General features: G+C 40.0%; 1 protein-coding gene across 2 annotated transcripts; it reads right to left on the bottom strand.

The window, feature by feature from the left end:
- Positions 1–1,285: 1,285 nt before the first annotated feature.
- Positions 1,286–19,569, bottom strand: synpra (synaptoporin a). Of its 2 annotated transcripts, XM_032513987.1 has the most exons (6): positions 19,380–19,569; positions 19,187–19,249; positions 4,121–4,245; positions 3,157–3,355; positions 2,233–2,424; positions 1,286–1,607 (listed from the first exon to the last, which is right to left on the bottom strand). In XM_032513987.1, exons 1-6 carry the CDS (start codon positions 19,395–19,397, stop codon positions 1,356–1,358), a joined length of 849 nt encoding a protein of 282 aa, XP_032369878.1. In that variant the 5' UTR covers positions 19,398–19,569; the 3' UTR covers positions 1,286–1,355. The 2 variants fall into 2 exon arrangements, with proteins under 2 accessions (XP_032369878.1, XP_032369879.1); XM_032513988.1 differs by lacking the exons at positions 19,187–19,249; positions 19,380–19,569 and adding an exon at positions 6,069–6,149.
- Between the last annotated feature and the right edge of the window lie 560 nt (positions 19,570–20,129).

The raw sequence follows: 20,129 nt of genomic DNA, 5'->3' as shown, positions 1-20,129 counted from the left end.
CATAGAGCAGTGCAAACCAATTTGAAAAAGAAATCTAGTCGTAACAGTGTACGTCAATTACCAAGCACAGAGAGGCCATCACTTTAGTTTCAAACTACAAGAAATACAACATTCAGCAAACAACACCTCTGACAGAGAAGGAGTAAAAGACTATATCTAATAGGGATGGGCATTCAATTACATTTTCTTAGTCGATCGACTATCGATTAATCAATATTTTTTATATCAAAAATCATTATTTATTTAACTTTTTATAAATTAAAAATGCACTGAATATACAAAAATACGTGTTTTTTGTCGACGAGATCTTTATTTCAAGAAGAACAACTTGTGGCAGTTCAAACGGGACGTTCGGTTAGGCTAAACTTGAAGATATGCGCTGCGGTACTCTAAGCGGAACCTGCAGCTGCAAGCTGGCATTTTTAAATGGAGACCCTCGTTTGTTACAAAATAATAAATAATATTAAAAAAAGAATCATGTCATGTTAAACAATAACTTAACCAAAAACATAGTACTTAGATCTGGCAGGTTTTGTCAAATGTAACTCAAAACTATCCAAGGCACGGAGTCGAGAAAGAGGGTGAGAGAGACAAGCTTACCTAACAATTAATTAGGCTATTTAACAAATTAGGCTACTTAACAAAGCCTCATAAAGATAACTAGTAACTCAAATACAACTTCTGCACCAGTCTACGGATTTTTGTTGAGAAAGAACGATAAGCATGTTGACATGATCTGGGGTTAGAAGCGACGGCAACCTGATGCCAGGTTGAGACAGAGCAGAATCCACCGGCACCGACCTTGACCAGGGTCGATGCGCTTTGTTTAAGTGGTAGCTACATCATTTGAGTCGTGGCTGTGTTGTACTTATACACGGCATCGCAGTGTTTGCAGTGAACTAAGTTGTTTTTTAAATCAAAATGGTCCCACTTCACACTTTGGCGTGATCTCTTCATGATTACTTTTGAAATCAAAACAGAAACTCGCAGGTAACTGAGCATGGCGTTAAATATTGCCCCGAGTGGTAAAATGTTTAATTGCTGCCACACAGTGAAATCCGTGACTCACACTACACAACGCAACCTGCATTAGTTTAATCAATAACAAATGAACGTGATCTATGAAATTCTTAATGATCAATTATCGATGGTTGATTAATCATGCCCATCCCTAATGTCTAATATTTTTTTACAATACCAAACAATACTTGTATCTACAATGAGTGTACTTGACACCTTTGATGCCTTATTTTGTGACCTTTTTTTTTTTTGACAAACTGTCCTCCTCTCTGAGAACCCCCTGATTGCCATAGTTTAAAATGCAGAAGTGCCACTCACGAATCGAAAAGGCACGGCTACATTTGATTGGAGTAGGAGGTGGGCCCTCCCACCTGGCTGTACTCAGATGGCTGTCCGAGGTTTCCCTGGGTGTTGTAGCTCCCTGACTGGTCGAAGCTTCCCTGGTTGTAGCGCTGCTGGTTTAAGGCGTCAGACTGTTTCTCAGATGCCCCGCCTGCTAACCTTGTAGCGCCCTTGTGCCAACCGGTCTCTTTAAAGACAAACCAGATGTTCCCGGCCCATAGAACAAAGTTGAGAAACCCAAAAACCTAAAGGGGAAGAGAATGAGGCAAAGCAATATTAAGCAAATTAGAAATTCTAGTCACTTTTCAGCTTCTTTAGGAAAGTTTCTTCATTCAAAAGAAATCTTTGGACCTTTTCAACTCATCCTCTTTATCCTCCCTCAACTTCAGCTTCACCTGACAACTTAACAGCTTTCAGTTACACATATAAATACCATTTTAACTGCATCCATTTCTTTCTCTTCAACTGACAATTCAAACCCTTTCAGGTCTTCCTATTTGAACAACAACAAAATAACTTATTTTGCTGTCACAATTTCCAAAGTTTAAACACAATTTACACCAACTGCTTTGTAGTACTGACCTCTTAGCTGAACTTCTTCTGTTTGTTCAGCCACTATTTCTCTCAGATTTCCACTCAAACTCAAATTTTCATATCCTTTCAGTACTTTAACTGACACTTCAACTTCACTCAGCGCATATACTTAAACACTTCAAGTTCTTTCAGTGCTTCCTTTTAACTGCTGAACTTCCTTCAGTGTTACTATTTTGACTGACACATCAGCTACAATTTCAACTGTTTTGGTATTTGAACTATTTAAAACGATCCAACTGCTAAATTTCAGCGTGGACACACATCCTGTGAACCTACCACTGAGGTGTTGAGTCCGGACCAGCGTGGTCCATGCACAGAGCCACACTTGTTAGTCTGGACTTTGCAGGCAGAGATAAGGAGCTGCACCTCATCTGGATCAGTGGCCATTTTCACCTCAGACAGAGCCTTGGCCCAGGCAGAGGAACTAACCAGCCACATGAAGGAGAACACCACTGTCACTACAAAGTCCTGATGACATGTAGGAGAGAGAAGACAGATAATCAAAAACATTCATCTAAAAAAAAAAAAAACACATTACTTTGCCACTATATGTTAAAGTAGTGGTTAAATGATGGTGCTTGCTTTGAGCAACTATGTCGTAGCATTATGATTCATTTGGCAGAGTCAGTGTAAGATGGAAACACAGCAATAGAGATAATTGAGAGTTTAAGGGGAAGATTGTATAGTGTTCAGTAACTTCCCTCTAGTCTTGCATTACCAGACCTTCCTCCACAGCGCTGCAGAGGAAGGTCTGGCTGGTCCAAACAGCATTCTGGGATGGGAGAAAAACGTGCGCTGGTTTATGGCATTTCTTTAAAGCAATTGCAATCGTCATGGGCGGCGCTAAGGACCGCAAGGAGCAACGGTGCCTCTGCAAAATAACCCTAAGGGAGGAACTTGTTTTAGTGGAACGTATGTACGTTCAAAAGTTTTTAGTTTTAGCCGTGCAACAGAAAACTCAGGTTGGACCGATGGTCAAGCTAGCTGTCTGGATTTACCCTCCAGAGATGGGAGAAGCAGTTAACCATATATCAACCGGAGTTTAAAATTCCAACACTAAGAAAGCTTCAGTTAATGGACATCCGGTCAAAAAAGAAGGACTTATGGCGGAATTCCACCAGCAACAGAGCAATCCAGGAAGTGGAACGTCGTGGATATAGACTACTCAAAATGTCCACGGTTGGAGACCATTGTACTCACAATGAGTGGTCCTCGGTTGTTTTCACGGTACTTGTTCTGAAAGAAGATGTAGACAACGGTGGCCATGAGGGAATACAGGAAGGCAAAGACAGCAATGGTGACGAAGAACTCTGCAGAGGATGAATAGTCTCCAATAAGGAAAACGCGTTCCCTCCTAATACCCTCACACACGGGCGCTTCAAAGGACACCTGGTGCAACCTGATACACACAGAAGAAGGTACAGGGGTCAAATCCTACTCACTACACAAAAAAACGAGATATTTTACCCAAGAAGGTCATAAATGATTATAGAGTGATTTGTTTGCATACGTCTTGCCTTGTTTATAACTTATCTTGTATCTTTTGACTCTTAGCATAATACCTTTAACAGTTGTGGAAGCAATTATTGTTAGAGCATGTTTGCAGGTGATACCAAATCTCCTTAATAATTAATACTGTTTTCTATTTCTTTACATATTGCAGCTGAAAGGAATTATATCCACTGCAATTCTATCGACCTTTGGGGACTGAATGCCTCTTCACCCTTGTGTGGTGTTTGGGTCTGTGGGACCCATTTTCAATGTTTGCTAAAAGAAAAATGATGCTATTTATAATTTTAACTCATTGGCCTTATCTCATTTTCTGTGAAGAATATAAAAAATAACTTATTCAATGACTGCATACAGTATACCCCCCCCCTACACATAACTATTACATACGAGGTGTTCGGGTCTAGTGGACCAGGGTGTTATAATTGTAGGTGCTATGAAACTTAACTGTGTCCTCCTCCCAGCTGTGTGTGTGTGTTTGTAATTGTATTTGAACCGTTTTAGTATTAATAGGCTGTAAAACCTTTGTGTATTCTGACCAGATTGCACTGATGTACAGTATTTATGTTTAGAAAAGCTCTGACTACACACTCAGGAATGGATTATCATGGTTTATACTCTTACCATCAAACTTTGAGACAATGAATGAACTCACCTGAAAGGATAAGCAAAGTCGATGCCAATGCTGAGGTTGCTTAGGGCCTTCTCCATGCAGTCCACACTAACCCGCAGCTGCCCCGAGTAGCCTCCACATGTTGCAAATGCAAAAATGGCAAAGAGCTGCACAAGGAAAGAAAAATCTAAAGTTAGTTGCCAATAGATGACTTAAGGCCAAGCACAGATGAGGAGATGGGACCTTCAGACTACTGGGAATTAGATTTTTCTTCTTCTTTTTGGCCATGAGTCCGGTGTTGTACAGTGTTGTAAAAACACACAGAAGAAATTCCACGTACAACAATCAAATGAGAATTATTTTGTCTATATGCATGATTTGATAATGATTACACTACTTAAACATGTGGAAATAATTTAATAACTTAACAAATCCATTGTTCTAATGTCAGGATAGACCTTTGGCATGATATGCTATGCCAGCTTTGACACTGCTGTTTTTATGTTGCACACTATTATGACTTCACTCAAAGGATCACCCTCTGCACTAGTGACTGAAATCATCTCTGGACCCAAGCAAAGATGGTGGACTTGTTGTGGAAGGTTGTGTTGAAGTTAGCTGTTTGTATCTTTAAGACACTGCTAAACTTGGATGGGTTATTACTGGGCTCATACAAACTGGTGAAATCAGTCACTTCTGCTGTGCTGGCTTGAGCTGACTTTATTGGTATTGCCAACCAGGACAGGTTTGCCCTAACAAGTCAATCATCATTGGATTACAGTGTCTCCAACCATGGTAAATGTAGCCTACTGGGTTGTTTTTCATTTTTCCGTAACTAAGATGAATATACTTAAGCAGTATTTATTTATTTGATTGACATTTGGGGTAGCAGAACAAGCTGAAACCACAACATGGACTTATCACCACTTTATAAAGTAAACATGCCTATTGCCTATTCACACATCCTGCAGAGACAGAACAACATTAACATTCATGTAGGGTTTATTAGAGCTTGCCTGCTGAAAAAATGCAGATGTAAAGTTGTGGCCCGAAAAACAAAGCAAGGCACTAAAATGCTTCAGCTATGGGGAATTTTAGAGTTGGGTAATACATATCTTTGGGTTTGTCCCCATGAGAAACATCTCTCACTTTACACAAAATAATTTGACCCAATATAAGAAAAATTGTTTTGTGTAGCTTTGACAACGTGTCAGTTGAGTTTTACAACTCAAAACTGAGCCACAGGAAACATTAAAACTGAAAGTGTGATGAATTTCTAGTAACAAGCCCAAGTAGAGAATAGTGAGTATCAGCAGTCCCACCATTTTGCTTACGAACATCTCAACATTTTCTCTAACGTGAAGCCAATTTAACATAAGCTGATAGCATTTTGGCTACATCAGCACATGGACACAATAGCTGCAGTGAGTGTGTGGGCTGAGCTTAATCAGGATAGACGGAGTCATTGAGTCTGGAGAAAGAGACATGCACTGTTTGTGTCTTGCACCCGATGAGGACTTCAGCGCTACTGGAAAGAAATGTGGTTCATATTCTTCCTTGAGCATTTCTCTTGTTTCAAATTGGCCCCACAATACAAATGATTCCCCTTGGACTACTGTATAAACACAGACACAAAGGAGAATCTAAACTTTAAACACAGCAGCAACAAAATAATAATCTAAGAATAAAGCATATTGCTAGATAAAATATCAATTGTACAAAATAAAATGTAATTTGACAGGAATAACTGCATTAGCAATGTGTTAGAGAAGGTTGTAGGTGATTACAATTAAACAAGAACATCACAGTTTTGCTTGCATTACAGGCTGTTAAACTTAAAAACCTTTTCAATCCCAATTTGATTTACTGCCATTATAACAACAGTTTGATGACACAAATATCAGGCAGAATGATCACATATTGAAATACTACCCACTTTTCTTTGAAAAGCTAACATCCACAGTAAAAAAAAATTCAAACTTGAACTTACCGGAGCAAATATAACCATACACATTGAAGACGAGAGGATCTAATCCAGTACTGAATCCTATTTGAGTACTGCTGAAACACAAACTGGACAAGGCTGCTTGAGGAAATTATGGCGTGTGTGTGTGTGTGTGTGTGTGTGTGTGTGTGTCTGTGTGTGTGTGTGTGTGTGTGTGTGTGTGCGTGCGTGTGTGTGTGTGTGTGTGCCTGTGTGTGTGCGTGTGTGTGTGACTAATGTCTCTTCACTCCTCTATTAACTTCTGCCCTCTACCGCTTCTGAGATTAGGTAAAAATAAAAGTAAGTAAAAAGGTTCAACAATTCCTTTAAATATGTAGTGGAAGACTAATTAGGCGTCCATTTGCTCAAGTTGAACCTGGTAACACATACAGTGGGACAATTAAAGCTTTAATTTTAAAACTAATGATGTTATGGCCCCATATCTTTTATTAGATAACTCATTAGATGCAATTTCTGAAGGTGAGACTGGACTACACAATGCTATTTACTCAATCTCTTTGTTAGTCTTCCTCTCCTGCCAATTACATACTAATGCAATGTCAGTCTGCTTGTCAAAACAACATAAATGATTAATTAACTTCTTAGCTCTACAGCAAGACGAAAACATTGCTGAGATGCCTTATTGCAAAACAGGAAGCGGTGAGTAGATTCATTTTGGACACATTATACAAACAGCAGCAGATCAACCTAGTGCTAAAGCCAATTAGACATGTTTTGCATGTGTGCATGGATAGCAAATGGGTGGAAATAATAAATATTGCTGCTTTTATGAGTGTAAAGCCAACAATGTTGTTCCTTGTTATTTAAAAAAAGTCAGACTGCAAAGCAGTGTGTAAAACCAGCTTTAGTAACCATCTGTGATACTGAGGTTGTGCTATGTGTTCAAAGAGAGACTGAGGAACTTAATGGAAACCACTTTGTAACACATCATCTGTTTTTTTGTTTGCTCCTTCTGTATTATAATCCACACCTGTTGTGTCCACACACACTCCTCATTTCTTAATTTTCAATATCACAAAAACCCACACTGACCCAAATTAGCATTCTCTCACTACTTACACATACAGTCCACCAACACTGCTGTGCAAAAATTAAGTTGTTGCCTCCACTGCCCACTCCAACAAAACTATGGCCCACAGAGAGATAATTGTTTGACTTTGCCTGCCTCATTTGACAAAGGAGAGCGATAATTAGCTCTTCTTTCACCACTCTGAAAGTGATAAGTAGTTTTAATGACATTAAGTACAGCAGTTTTGTGTAAACAATTGGAAAAATTGAAACAAAAAGCAGTAAAAAATGCTTTGTGAACAGTGGCTAGAGGGCTAAAAATGAATACCAGTACGGCTAAAGATGTGTACGACTAATTATTATTATAAGTTTATTGAAAATGCAATGTATTAAGTGGCTTAATTTCATTCCAGCCAACCAGGTGTAATAAAATGTACATTATTTCTTTAAACTGATGTTTGCAACTGTTATAAGCTCATGGGTACAACTCAAGTGAATTTAGGGACTAACATAATTTGATGCACTTTAGTTACATCATTTTAATATTCCTACATTTGGTGATTTTGTGTAAAGTGTATATCCACCACAGCAAAAACTCAATAAACTCCAGGGGTCAATATCTGCCACAACACATTTTAAGATAGAAATAATAAAGACTGTTGAAGCCAGGTGAGAGATATGACTTGTGGAAACAGTGCAGACAGCGGCTGGTTTTTGTGTCTTATAAGTTAAAACTGAAGGATTGGAACCAAAGTCAGGATCAGCGAAACATACAGGCTTCTAAAACACACATTCACAGACACATACTGTACATCCAACCTTCTAACACACACACCCTCTGCCCTTAAAATGAGCTCTCTCTCAGCCCGATTTTCCATATAAAGCTCCCATAGCCTCTGGACTTCTCACAACGATGATCACCATCAGATCTCATGCCTGGTTAGTGCGAACCTCCCCTCTCTCATGTTGTAGGCAGCTGAATGTGCAGTTGGCCAGCAGCTGGGGAGGAGATATCTCTCTAGTTTAAATGCCCCTCAGCCTCTGGAGGGCGCTATTTAATAAGCATCAGCATTATTAGATCATTCAGCTGCACTAGCCAGTAGCCTAACACTCATCTTGCAATATCTGTGAGCATGTTATTGAAGTATATAGAGATTAAGTGTACATGTTTGTCTCAGGAATGTGCTTGCATTCACAATATATAAATATGCACTAAGCAAGACAGCATTTACTAAATATGTGCCATAAATGTGAGGATGCAGTATTTCCAGTCAAATATGAGCCTGCTGTGTACAGCTGTTATGTTAAACTAAACCAAATCAGACAGATGTCAACATACCCACACAGCTAACATGTCACCATAAAGAGCTATAACAGTTACATTCTCTAAGTCATATTATTGGTAGTCTGGCTCAACAGATGTACATTGCTAGGATGAATCCTGACATCCGGGATGTCCCTCCCCTTCCGCTATCTCTGCTATCTATTTGGCAAGAGCATATTGCTGCATAACGCCGCCAAAGGAAGGTCATGATTGTTTTAATTAATTAATGTCCCTATTCCAGAATAGATAAACTGTTTAGTCAGATCATACTCCTACTGGAAATATGGTTTGGGAATGTGAGACGTAATTATTGGTAAACCTACGGTACAACTCTACTGCTATGCAGATGACATCCAGCTGTTTGTCTTCAGAGGTGCTGCCTGTAGTTTGGTTACTATATTGCTGGTGTTTACTCAGGTACTAACACCTCTATCACATTACAGGAGTAATTTAGTTTAGCTGGCACTTACATAAAAAACAGCTGTTAACTGTATGTTCTTTTACATAATTTTATGTAAAATTTTACATGATTATAATGCACTTTTTATCAATGTTACAAAAGTGCTATATAAATAATTTTTTCACTCAATTTTTCTTGAATATGTGTCCGCTGGCATCGTCTTTATGCAGTTTCTAAATAGCTGAGTTATCATCTCAGTCGGTATAACCACCACATTGCTTTGGAAACATGGCACCCACTTCAATAACACATAATAGGTTTTAATCCCGCGCTACTAAAAGTTTTATATCAGCCATACAAAATGACAGTCTCACTTCCTCTGACATCATGTTTTAATTAACTGCAATGGAAAATATATGTGCTTCTATTTCTGATAGCAAGGATATAAGGTATCACAGAGAAACAACGGCTTTATTAAATCTTCTTCTGTAGCATGTTTATGGTGGGATTGCTTGTCAGAAGATACAGGATGTGGTAAGAAATACTTTTAACATTGCATTTGGTGTGTATTTCAAACAAGAGTATGCTTTATTCAAACAACTTTCATTGGACAAATTTGATTTCTGTGGTCCATTTATTGTATGTACTGTCACTTCAGTCTGCTCATTTGTCTGTAAATAAAATCAACTGCTGGCCATACTGAAGACAAAGTGAAACTCTTTTGTGGGAAACCAGTGAAATCAAATAAAGAAAGACATAGAAAAATACTGTCCCTACTGATTTTGATGTGATATAAATATGTTAGCCATAAAGCTCATCTCATTAATCCATTGTGCACTGTCTAAAATGTATGGTTTATGCCACCTTGTGGCTAAATGCATGCATTGAGCATAGGAAAACCATTCATCAAATCTCCTTGTACAGTTTTCATCGACTGCTTGTTATTTTGTATATGCAACCTTAAAGGGGGATTCAAATCAAAGAGTGCTACATGATAAACAGAGGACTCAAATTTCCATTGGTTTCCTGCAGCTTCTGACCTTAGGCGGAGGCTGAATGGTGCTGTGCCTGGCTGTCAGGTTGCACAGCTGGAAGTGTTTTTAAGTGATTAACTCTCTTTAGCTTTGGTTGGTTTTGAGGCAAGATGAGGCCACAAACAAATACACAGAAATGTGTGCGTACATCTGCTGACACGCTTAATAGATTAAAATATGCTGCTAAAAGAACTAATGAATACTGTAGGCCTGATGCAGACTGTGGCATCTGCTTATCTAAGCAAACAAATGGTAGAAGAAAAGTGACCGGAAGAGCGAGAGAATAAATACTCCCTCCTAATTATCACAAACACCCACAGATAAACATCTCTCTCTCTCTCTCTCTGTTGCTCCCTCCCAGCAGCTGCCTCCTCTCCCTGTGATTTTCGGCTTGGGTTTAGCCCCTCTCATTTATGGCTGGGGCCTTTGAACAGGAGAGCGTGGCATTGTGGAAGTAGGGTGGGTGCTAAGCCCTGTGCCCCCATGTATTTATCTGCCTTTCCCAGCTGGGCTCCTCAGGGAACGAGAGAGAGCGAAGAGAGAGAGAGAGGAGAGAGAGAGAGAGAGAGAGAGAGAGAAACCATGCTACAGGAATGAAAACTGTCTATAGTGGGCTTAAACACCAGCAAGCAGTCCTACTGTACAATACAAAAAGCCCTCCATTGTGAAAAACCAGGCAGAGAAGTAACAGGAAAGGTAAAATAGTAGGGTAGAAAAATCAGAGTATTTAAGTAATTGGGTTTTGGTAAAATGAAGAAAATTTGTCTTTCAAACATATATAACAAGAAGGATGACAAGAGTGGAGCTGCTTGAACAAGAGGATGGTATTATAGTGGTAGACAAAAAAATGTAAGTAGCACTGACTGGGGAAGGTATAACATTAGATGACACAAAGATGCTCCACACACAAACACACACATCATCCACCTGCTCTATTCACGTTGATAGGAATCAGTGTAGGGTCAAGTGGCTGCCTCAGGAGGAGAAAACCGCCTCAAATGTTCAGCCCCTACCCCTGCCCGACAGAGAGGGAAAATATCTAGGACACTCTTTATGAAGACAGAAAGAAAGAGAAAGATGGAACAGAGAGTGAGACAGAGATTGAGAGAGAGAGGCATATCACTTTCAAATTGCTTATCCAATACTATGATTTAAGATCAAACGACTCTTAACAACTACACAAACCAACCGTACCGAGTGAGTGATTTTAATAGAGAGGAGAGGCAAGCACATGCTGCAGGGCAAATTATTTTGTTGTGGGGATATTTGGGAAGCACCTATTAACTTAGACCTTCTTCTCATAATTGGAGCTGTTAGAACTTGAGATCATAATTATGTTACACTCAACAAAGCTCCCAAAGCTTTGTGAAAACATACAAAATGCAAATGAGCCCCCTGGATTAGTTTTTGTAGCTAACTGCGTAAAGGGAAACTAGCTGGCTAACCAAACTAGCTGCCTATTCTTCTGTGCACATGCCTGTCTACTTACAGACGTCAGGCTGTGGGTCACTATCTGCCATATACAGACTGTTGCTTCGTGCCCTTACCTTTCCAGCCACCTGAACCCTGCAACCTGAAACCCGTCCCGGCTGGATCCATGGATTGATGATTCCAATTTTGACACTTGCCTTTTGATTCAAGTAAACGTGAACTTTGATCTTTACCTGTCTGTGAGTTGTGCTTCATGGTTACGCTTGCTGCAGTTTCTGAGCCATTACAGCATGTCACTTTCTCAAAAGCAAGTGAGATAATCACAAGCCAGTTTATTCATACGTGTGTATGCATACAACATTTCCATTCGCGGATCTCAGCATGTTTGTTTGTGCATGGCTGCATGTGGTCCTCAGTGTGTAACCTCTCTGTGCATGTGTGTGTTTAAGGACAGAGATGTGAGCATGCAATGTGTATGTATGAGAATGTCGAGTCAAAATATCTCACTCTCACCACTCAGGCAGAAGCATTAGCCATCGTACACACACACACACACACACACACACACACAACACACACACACACACACACACACCACAAACACACCACCACAGCTCTCACTTGTTCTGCTGCAGTGTGTAAACATGAGCAAATTTATGCATATTTAAGTTGACTACAAAACAAACGCAGATCAGAATGGAAGCACAGTGGGGTGAGCAGACAGATGCAATTAAATTGAATGTTATTGTTTTTTATTCTATTAAAATTGTCAAAAATAAAATTTAGTGTTTGGTTAGCTCACCTAGAGCAGGCACCAATATACAGATGTTTACTCCTCCTGCGGCCCTTTGCTGCATGTCATTCCCCCTCTCTCTCCCTTTTCAAGTCTAAGCTGTCCTATAGAAATAAAGGCCTAAAATGCCAAAAAAATAATCTTAAAAAAATACTTTTAAATTGGCTAGAATAAATGCATAAGAGTAGCAGAAAACCCTTTCAATTTCCTATTTCATCATTACTTTCAAACCTGAGACAAAGGGGTTTTCCTGCTCATCAAACAGATGTGCTTATGCTCCAATGATATTAATCTTGGCTGCTATATTAGTGTGAACAGACTACAGAAGTAACACAAAGAAGCGGCGACCAAAAGCCTTCATGTGAAAGCTGTCTGTTCTTTGCTTCGGTAGCAGCACCACAGAACAAAATCATCGGCTCATTTAGCGGCAGCTAATCCTTCCCTGCAAAGGGAGCGCTTTGTGCCCTGCATAGCCCAGATCCATCTTTCCCACTATCTCTCTGCTCCCTCCCTCTGTAAGCTTGACTGACCACATGCGGGCAAAAAATCTCCATTTATTTTTGTAACAGTGTCCCCTCTTGGTGCTCCTCTTCTCCCTATGGGGTTTTCCATAGCTATCTCAGGTGACTTAGCTGTGTCAATGCTTTTATTAAGCTTGGGGCTCCCTACAGATGTAACAAATTCCCATTGTGTGTGTGTGTGTGTGTGTGTATGTGTGTGTGTGTGTGTGTGTGTGTGTGTGTGTGTGTGTGTATGTATCTGTAGTTGTACATGGTGCTGGGTTCAATTTTGCAAGGAGGAATTTCCACACAAGATCCTCCAAATTAATGTCAGTCTCACTTCTTAAAAGGGAATGTTAGAAGTTAAGGCTTGGTTAAGATCGGTGTAGTCTGGATCAATGGAAGCACATTTCCAACATAATTGCCCACACACCAGATGTCCCTCATCTTCCGCTCTTGCTGTTATCAAATTCTGTTAGCTACGGGAAGACAAACTTTGAGCTAGCAAGCTACATGCTAAAAATGGCAAGTTTTTAAATAAAGTTGGAACGTGCAACAAGGCGGGCCTGCTTGGTTCTTTTGGGGATGATTACAAAGATTTACAAAGAATATGTTTACATCATCCATTATCTAACTGGGATGTTTTGGGACTGATTGGTGGTGGGAATTGTTATGGATGAAGTGCACACGGCGTTACAATGGTAAGAGAAAATTACGTTCATCTAGCAAATTTAAATACCTCACATTACTGTTACATTATTGTGTAAACAGTTAACTTCATTTCATTTTGTATGTGATGTTTTCTTTCGTGGGATTTTTGTTTCCACCAAAACAAGTTGTTTCCCGAGACCATTTTGCAGGGTTATGGTCGCCACATCTGGAGCTGCATCCGCCGCCCTATCTAATGTATGTGTGGTGTAGCCAGACCTTACTACACAGTGCTGTGGAGACAGGTCTGGCCAGGAGATACTAGGATTGGGGTCCAAATAAATGAGTGTAGAATGTGAATATCTGACGTGCAGTGGTTCTTTTGGTTTAGTTACTTATAATAATGATGTGTTGTAATATGAATGCAGTGTGTCTTTTTGACATTTCTATTTTTGTGTTAATGCTCTCCTACGTGTACATACTGTCTTGATACCTGGGGTCTTCCATGTACTATTTGTGTGTGGGATGTCTTGTTCAAATAGCAACATAGACATATCTAACAACAGAAGAAGACAGGCTCACCTTTCCCTGCCCGAGTCACAGATGGCGGACCATCATCTCAGGGTTGAGACGAACACAGAGGTCTAGCTCTGACTTTATGGTCAACAAATGCCACGTCACATCCAGGAGCTCAGCAGCTACATACAGTCCTCAACCCCAGCTTATTTTAAGACCACATCCTGGAATGTAACTGGTGCTGAATGATCAGGGGTCACTAAAATCATTAGATAATTGTTTTCCATCTAACCAAATCAGAACCAAAGTCCTGCCCAGGTCAGTATTTAAGATCACTGACTTTATTGTTTGGTTACTGAGAGGCCAATAGAAATAACATCTACATGTAGACTAGTTGATTGCCATTACATTTTCATTCCTGCTGGAAGCTTTCTGCAGATGCACCAAAAGTTACTGTTTTATTTCACATTTCTCTATAATTCATGATCAGTTAGTAGATTTACTAGATTATTGATTAAACCTGCATTCATTGATTTTTGGTCATGGATTTCATGTGGAGTCATGTTTCTGGACCCCTGGTGAATGTAAGTCCAACATTTACGCTACTTTTAACTCTATTTTTGGACAACACCAACTCCTTTTTAGCTGCTAAATGCTCCATTAAGTTCACCAGCTAGCTTCTCTGTCTGTTTTTGTTACTGGACAGTTTTTTTTGCCTGCTGCAGGAATAGGGGCTAACAAGACAAGGAGACTGAACCAAAACAGTGAAGTTGCTGGTTGTAAAACCAAAACAACAAGCTGGAATACACTAAAGTGCTTGTAGAAGCTGAGGGGAGTGGCGGAGTGTGGGTTTGTCTCAAAGAGCGATTCTTTTCAAACTTGAACATTTTATCCATTGTTAAAATAAAAATGCATCTTTTAAGTCCCCTTGTTTCACAATCAAGTACATTATTATTTTCATTAAATTACACCTATTTGTGTGTAGAGTGGGGTTTAGTGAGCCCCTGGTTGTGAGGATCAGGGCCCAAGACTACATGCAGTGTAAAACACCCTCCTGTTCTCTGTGAGCGCATCCCAGCTTTGAGCTTCCCCAAAACATACAGTGACATGCATACTTTCTATCATGCTGGTTGGAATATATTTGAGATGTAGGAGTTATTTAATTAGCATTTCAAACAATAGACAAAAACATCCACAGGAGATTTGTGATGAAAAAGATTTCTTAGGATCTTTGTCCAAATGTTGCACATTGCAACACCCAACTTTGAGAAGAGGGACCATCAGACATAAAACTTTGAATGAAATGAGACATTAGAAATTGACTGACAGATGTCAAGGTTGTCAGATACCACCAGCTGCAGAGCAATTTGTGATAGTTATTATTTCATTGCAATTCCCCTGCCTGGCCCAAAGAGACGTCATGACAATGAGAGGTTTGTTTAAATGGATATTACACACTTAACGCCATCTCTTGAAGCTTTTAAAAGAGGTGTCATTTCCCCCAGCTTTCATGTCTTCTTGTCAAAGGGAACTGAGTGTTTTCAGTGTTGAAAAACAGATCTTTGACCTGGCAAGTCTCTAGTGATATCTGTCGCCAGCTGTCGCCTCCCCCATCTGCATCTCTCTGCTTTTACTTGTTTTCCTTTGCTGTGTGTGTGCTCATGCTCCTGCACAAACATCTATCATGAACATTGTTCAGCAATCGGTCAAAACCTATAACACATTACCAAGGTGAAATAACACAAAATGTGACAGACAAAAAGACAGAGAGAGAAAGAGAGAGTGAGAGAAAGAGCTGTGATTGCTATGCAATTTGAAATGCTAATTTTGCCAATCCTGCTGCATTCAAAATCTATTTAATCTGTGGTGTATTTTACTCATGTGAGGCTTTGTTGTATTTGCATAACACTCAAGTTCCCAATGAAAACAAATAGTGTTCATTCGGCCTAGTGGTTGGAGATCAGAAGATATAATTTCCTTACGATACAAAAAAGATGTCTCCATTATTCAGAGTAAGAATTTAATTTCATGCTTTCTTAAGACTAACCTAATAATAGGGATCACATATTTACTTTTACAATGGCCAACATACTGTTCAGTACATGCATTACCGATTTGACTCCAAGAGCATTTGCCAATGATGTGTACATTTATAAAAAATCGTGTTGCACACACACACACACACAAACCACACACACACACACACACACACACACACACACACACACACACACACACACACACACACACACACACACACACACACACACACACACACACACACACACACACACACACATTTTCTAGCTAGAGAAAGATATCCACTCATGATTTGATCTATAAGAAGAGAAGAACTGGTAAATATACTGTTAACTTGTGTACAATAAGATACTGATGATGACATCATAGGACAGTGGGTCAGCCCTGGATTTTGAATAAGAGGAGGACCCTTACTCATAAATTAGGCTCATGATGGACTCATCACTTGTGACTCATCAGCCTGAGTTTTGCTGTAGTACAGGAAACCACTTTTTTGATACAGTACTTGGTAAATCTGCTAATGTGAGATGGTACACAGCCATGATGATGCACCAGTGCATAAAAAACGCATGTATATCATTTGCATCATGTGCTCTATTTCTCCTTCCATCTTTCTCTCTCTCTGTCACTTTCTCTCTTTCTCACACACACACACACACACACACACACACACACACACACACACACACACACCACACACACACACACACACACACACACACACACACACGCATCCACACACACAAACACATACACATACACAGTACCACATCTCAAAGGACACTTCTGCATGACTTGGTCCATGGTGGAGAAGAGGGGACCTTACAGCTGTTTGGATTGGAATATGCCACACACACACACCACACACACACACACACACACACACACACACACACACACACACACACACACACACACACACACACACACACACACACACACCTATCCTCTAAAATCTCCTGCAGACATGGCTGATTATTTATTTGCCTTATCCTCGTGTAGACCCGGTACTGACTAAAGATACAGAAAACAACTAGTCTACTGCAACAATCTTGACTTGCCTTAACTAGTACCTCCTTTAATGCCCCATGACATGTAACCAAACCAAACTGACAGACATGTATTCCACTGGTGTCATTATGGTGGGCATTTTAATAATGAATCATGATTGTCAAAAGCACAGGAAATACAGTGGCTGACATTGTTTTTCACAAGTCATTCACATGTCAGTCTAACTTTAAGGTTAAAAAGAAGCTGCTGTTTTAACGGAGGGCTGAAAACCCTAGTCCAAGATTTCTAGGAATTACACACATATTGGATGATTCTCCACCTCACAATTCACGTCCAAATCCAACATTTAGTGCCAATGCATGAATTGGTGTAGCCTTCATGTAACAAGGTGTAACATACAGTATTTAACTATGATGTGGGAGACTAGAGTTTGTGTCCCGTCATAGACAGGCAATCAAAACTTCCTTTTTTATTAATCTTAACCACAATCCTTCCCTAACTTTAAAGTTTCGTTTAGCTGCCTAACCATACCATAATAGTTTAGCTGCCAAAACCACGGTCTTCTTCTAATGGTAACAGTAAGACCTAGTTGTCATGCGGAGATATAGAGAGAATTTTAAAAATGTTGGCACTGAACGTAAAAAAAAATCATTGACACATAATCTGGGGTTTTGCATAATTGCCCAATGTCAACATTCTTCTTGCATTAAAAACATACTCAAGTCCTAGTCCTAATTCCATTGCACTCTGAAAAAGTACTTCTACATCTTTACCTGTGAGAGTCTCCTGAGGCTGGAGCAGAACTGAGCTGGAGTCACAGAGTGTTCATGGGCCAAATGAGGCCAGTTACATCATTTACACTCCAGATGGAGGTTGAAAAGTGAGATCATTCTGAGACCAACTGAGGCTTCTTTCTGGTATGAGAGAGCAACAGCCTAACAACACAACTACACCACTGATGATGCTGCTGCAGAATACATCCAAATACCTGGGTCATAATTTGAATTGTTCGCATTTTTATAAACCCTCTGGCCAGTAGAGAAGTTTGAAATGTTCCCCTCAGGTGAGGGGAGAAAAATAAGAAGGCACAGCAAGAAAAAGGTCACTTTTATAATGGTGTCATGGAGCTGTACACAGGTTTGTGTGTGTGTGTCTGTGTGTGTGTGTGTGCGTGTGTGTGTGTGTTTGTGTGTGTGTTTGTGTGTGTGTAGGGGGGGGTGATCCTTGGAACAATCAGCATGGTGTACACTCATGTTCTCACAATCACACATGCTGTCCTCCACACACACACACACACACACACACACACACACACACACACACACACACAAACACACAGACACGCACACACACACACACACACACACACACACACACATAAACACACACACACACACACACACACACACACACACAAAGAGGAACAGCTATGACAGTGTTATCTTAATCATACAGATAGTGCTTTGGATCATCTGTTTGTTCTGGCCTACAAATATCACAGTGAGAGTGATAGACAGTCACACACAAAACTGCCGAAAGTGAAATGAAAGTGAGTGTGAGCGAGGTTCACTCCCTTTGCGTCTAACCAAAAACATTTTTTTATGGACACTGTCCTGCTTGAGGATTCTCTGCTGATTTGATGGCATTTACAAAAGCGGGAAAGACAAGCTTGCTCTCTCTCTCTCTCTCTCTCTCTCTCTCTCTCTCTCTCTCTCACGCGCGCACACACACACACACACACGCACACACACACACGCACATATGTATCCATCATATATGTGCACAAGCCGATGGCGACAGTAATTTCTCTAAATTCCCATCAAAGGAAATCACTTATCTAATATTGCCTTTAGGTTTCTCTTTACTGTACAATCAACATTACACTGCAAACGGCACCCAGACAGCAGACAGAAAAAGGAAAGCTTCGATTCAGTCTGAGCTAGGACACCCCGTTCTCATTGTTGATTCTTGTTATATCATTTCACTTGGAGTAAAATGGGGCATGTTTTATGAACTGGCGCAAAACGCGCATGGTTGGCATAGACATCCAAAATACGCATAATCGAAAACCTACACAGCGGTTTCTCCTGGAGTGTAGATCTCACGGAGCTACACATCCTTATATAAACTTGAGCCATTTAGTCACAGTGAAAGGGATCATAGCTTGGATAATTGCGGGTATTAAGGCCGGCTTTGTCGTGTGGAAGTAACACAAACACCACAAAATGCAGGCACCAAAAGTCAACAGATGTGATAAAGTTAAAGTTTAGATGCAGGAATTTACCAAGTTAAAACCAGATGTTTAGTCATGTGTAAGAATAACATTATTAATTCACGGATGTATTTACGTCGCACACTTACGTGATTGCATGCGAAAAACATCAAAGTTCCAACTCACCCATTCCAAAATACGGATAAATCCCAGAGGTAATTTGAGCACTTGAAACGTTCCAGATGCTAGCTGCATGAGGACACAGAGGGGAAAAGCATTGTCAGTTCTATCACCAATTAACGACACATCGGCCAATTTAGCAGATAATCACACGTATGTCTGAGTCCAATGATTTAGCTATTCGCTGGTTTTTACTCACCTGATCAGAGGTGTCCATTTCAGCAGCAGGTTACTTTCTTTCTTACTTGTTTGATTGGATGTAAACAATCTCAAACCGCAAGCCAAGACCGGTTGATGCGTCTGTCGCGCCTGTCTAGGCTCTGATTACGACTCCAAACGGAAGAACCCGAGGATCTCTCTTCGTGTGTGATTGTGTGTGTTTGTATGTGTGTGTGTGTGTGTGTGTGTGTGTGTGTGTGTGTGTGTGTGTGTGTGTGTGTGTGTGTGTGTGTGTGCGCGCGCAACGATTGGTCTGCGTAAAGAGGATTGACGCCTTCAATTTTTGTCATTGGAGGGAACTGATTTGTTACTTCACCAATCTGGGTCATTAATTATCTCACTGATCACATGAAAGACATCAGACATGATGCACTGCAATATAATAAAGTAAACGCCCTCCAGGTTAAATCATTAAAATTTTCATTTTGAAGCAAAAAATTATTTAGAAAATAAAAAATATATATATATAACTTTGATTGCTATAATGACTTGTAGGCTGCTATTAGCTGCAACTAATATCAAAATATCAAAATATACATACAAATACATGTAAGTTAATAGCCGATATTATGTTGATAAACAAGATTTAATCAAACCTGAATGACCAAATTAACATAAATAATGTGGCTGCAACACACACACACACACACACACACACACACACACACACACACACACACACACACACACACACACACACACACACACACACACACACAGGCAGAGAGAG

The sequence above is a fragment of the Etheostoma spectabile genome, chromosome 4, assembly GCF_008692095.1.
Source record: "Etheostoma spectabile isolate EspeVRDwgs_2016 chromosome 4, UIUC_Espe_1.0, whole genome shotgun sequence".
Taxonomy (NCBI): Eukaryota; Metazoa; Chordata; class Actinopteri; order Perciformes; family Percidae; genus Etheostoma; species Etheostoma spectabile.
The sequence above is the reverse complement of the archived record's forward strand: the minus strand, read 5'-3'. Positions and strand labels throughout refer to the sequence as shown.

Bases quoted from the DNA above. Each gene is read 5' to 3' on its own strand.
- synpra (XM_032513987.1), bottom strand. The intron at 3,356-4,120 runs GTGAGTTCATTC...TGTGTGTATCAG, and splicing joins GACTTTGCTTATCCTTTCAG to GTTGCACCAGGTGTCCTTTG. The intron at 2,425-3,156 runs GTGAGTACAATG...ACATGTCATCAG, and splicing joins ACAACCGAGGACCACTCATT to GACTTTGTAGTGACAGTGGT.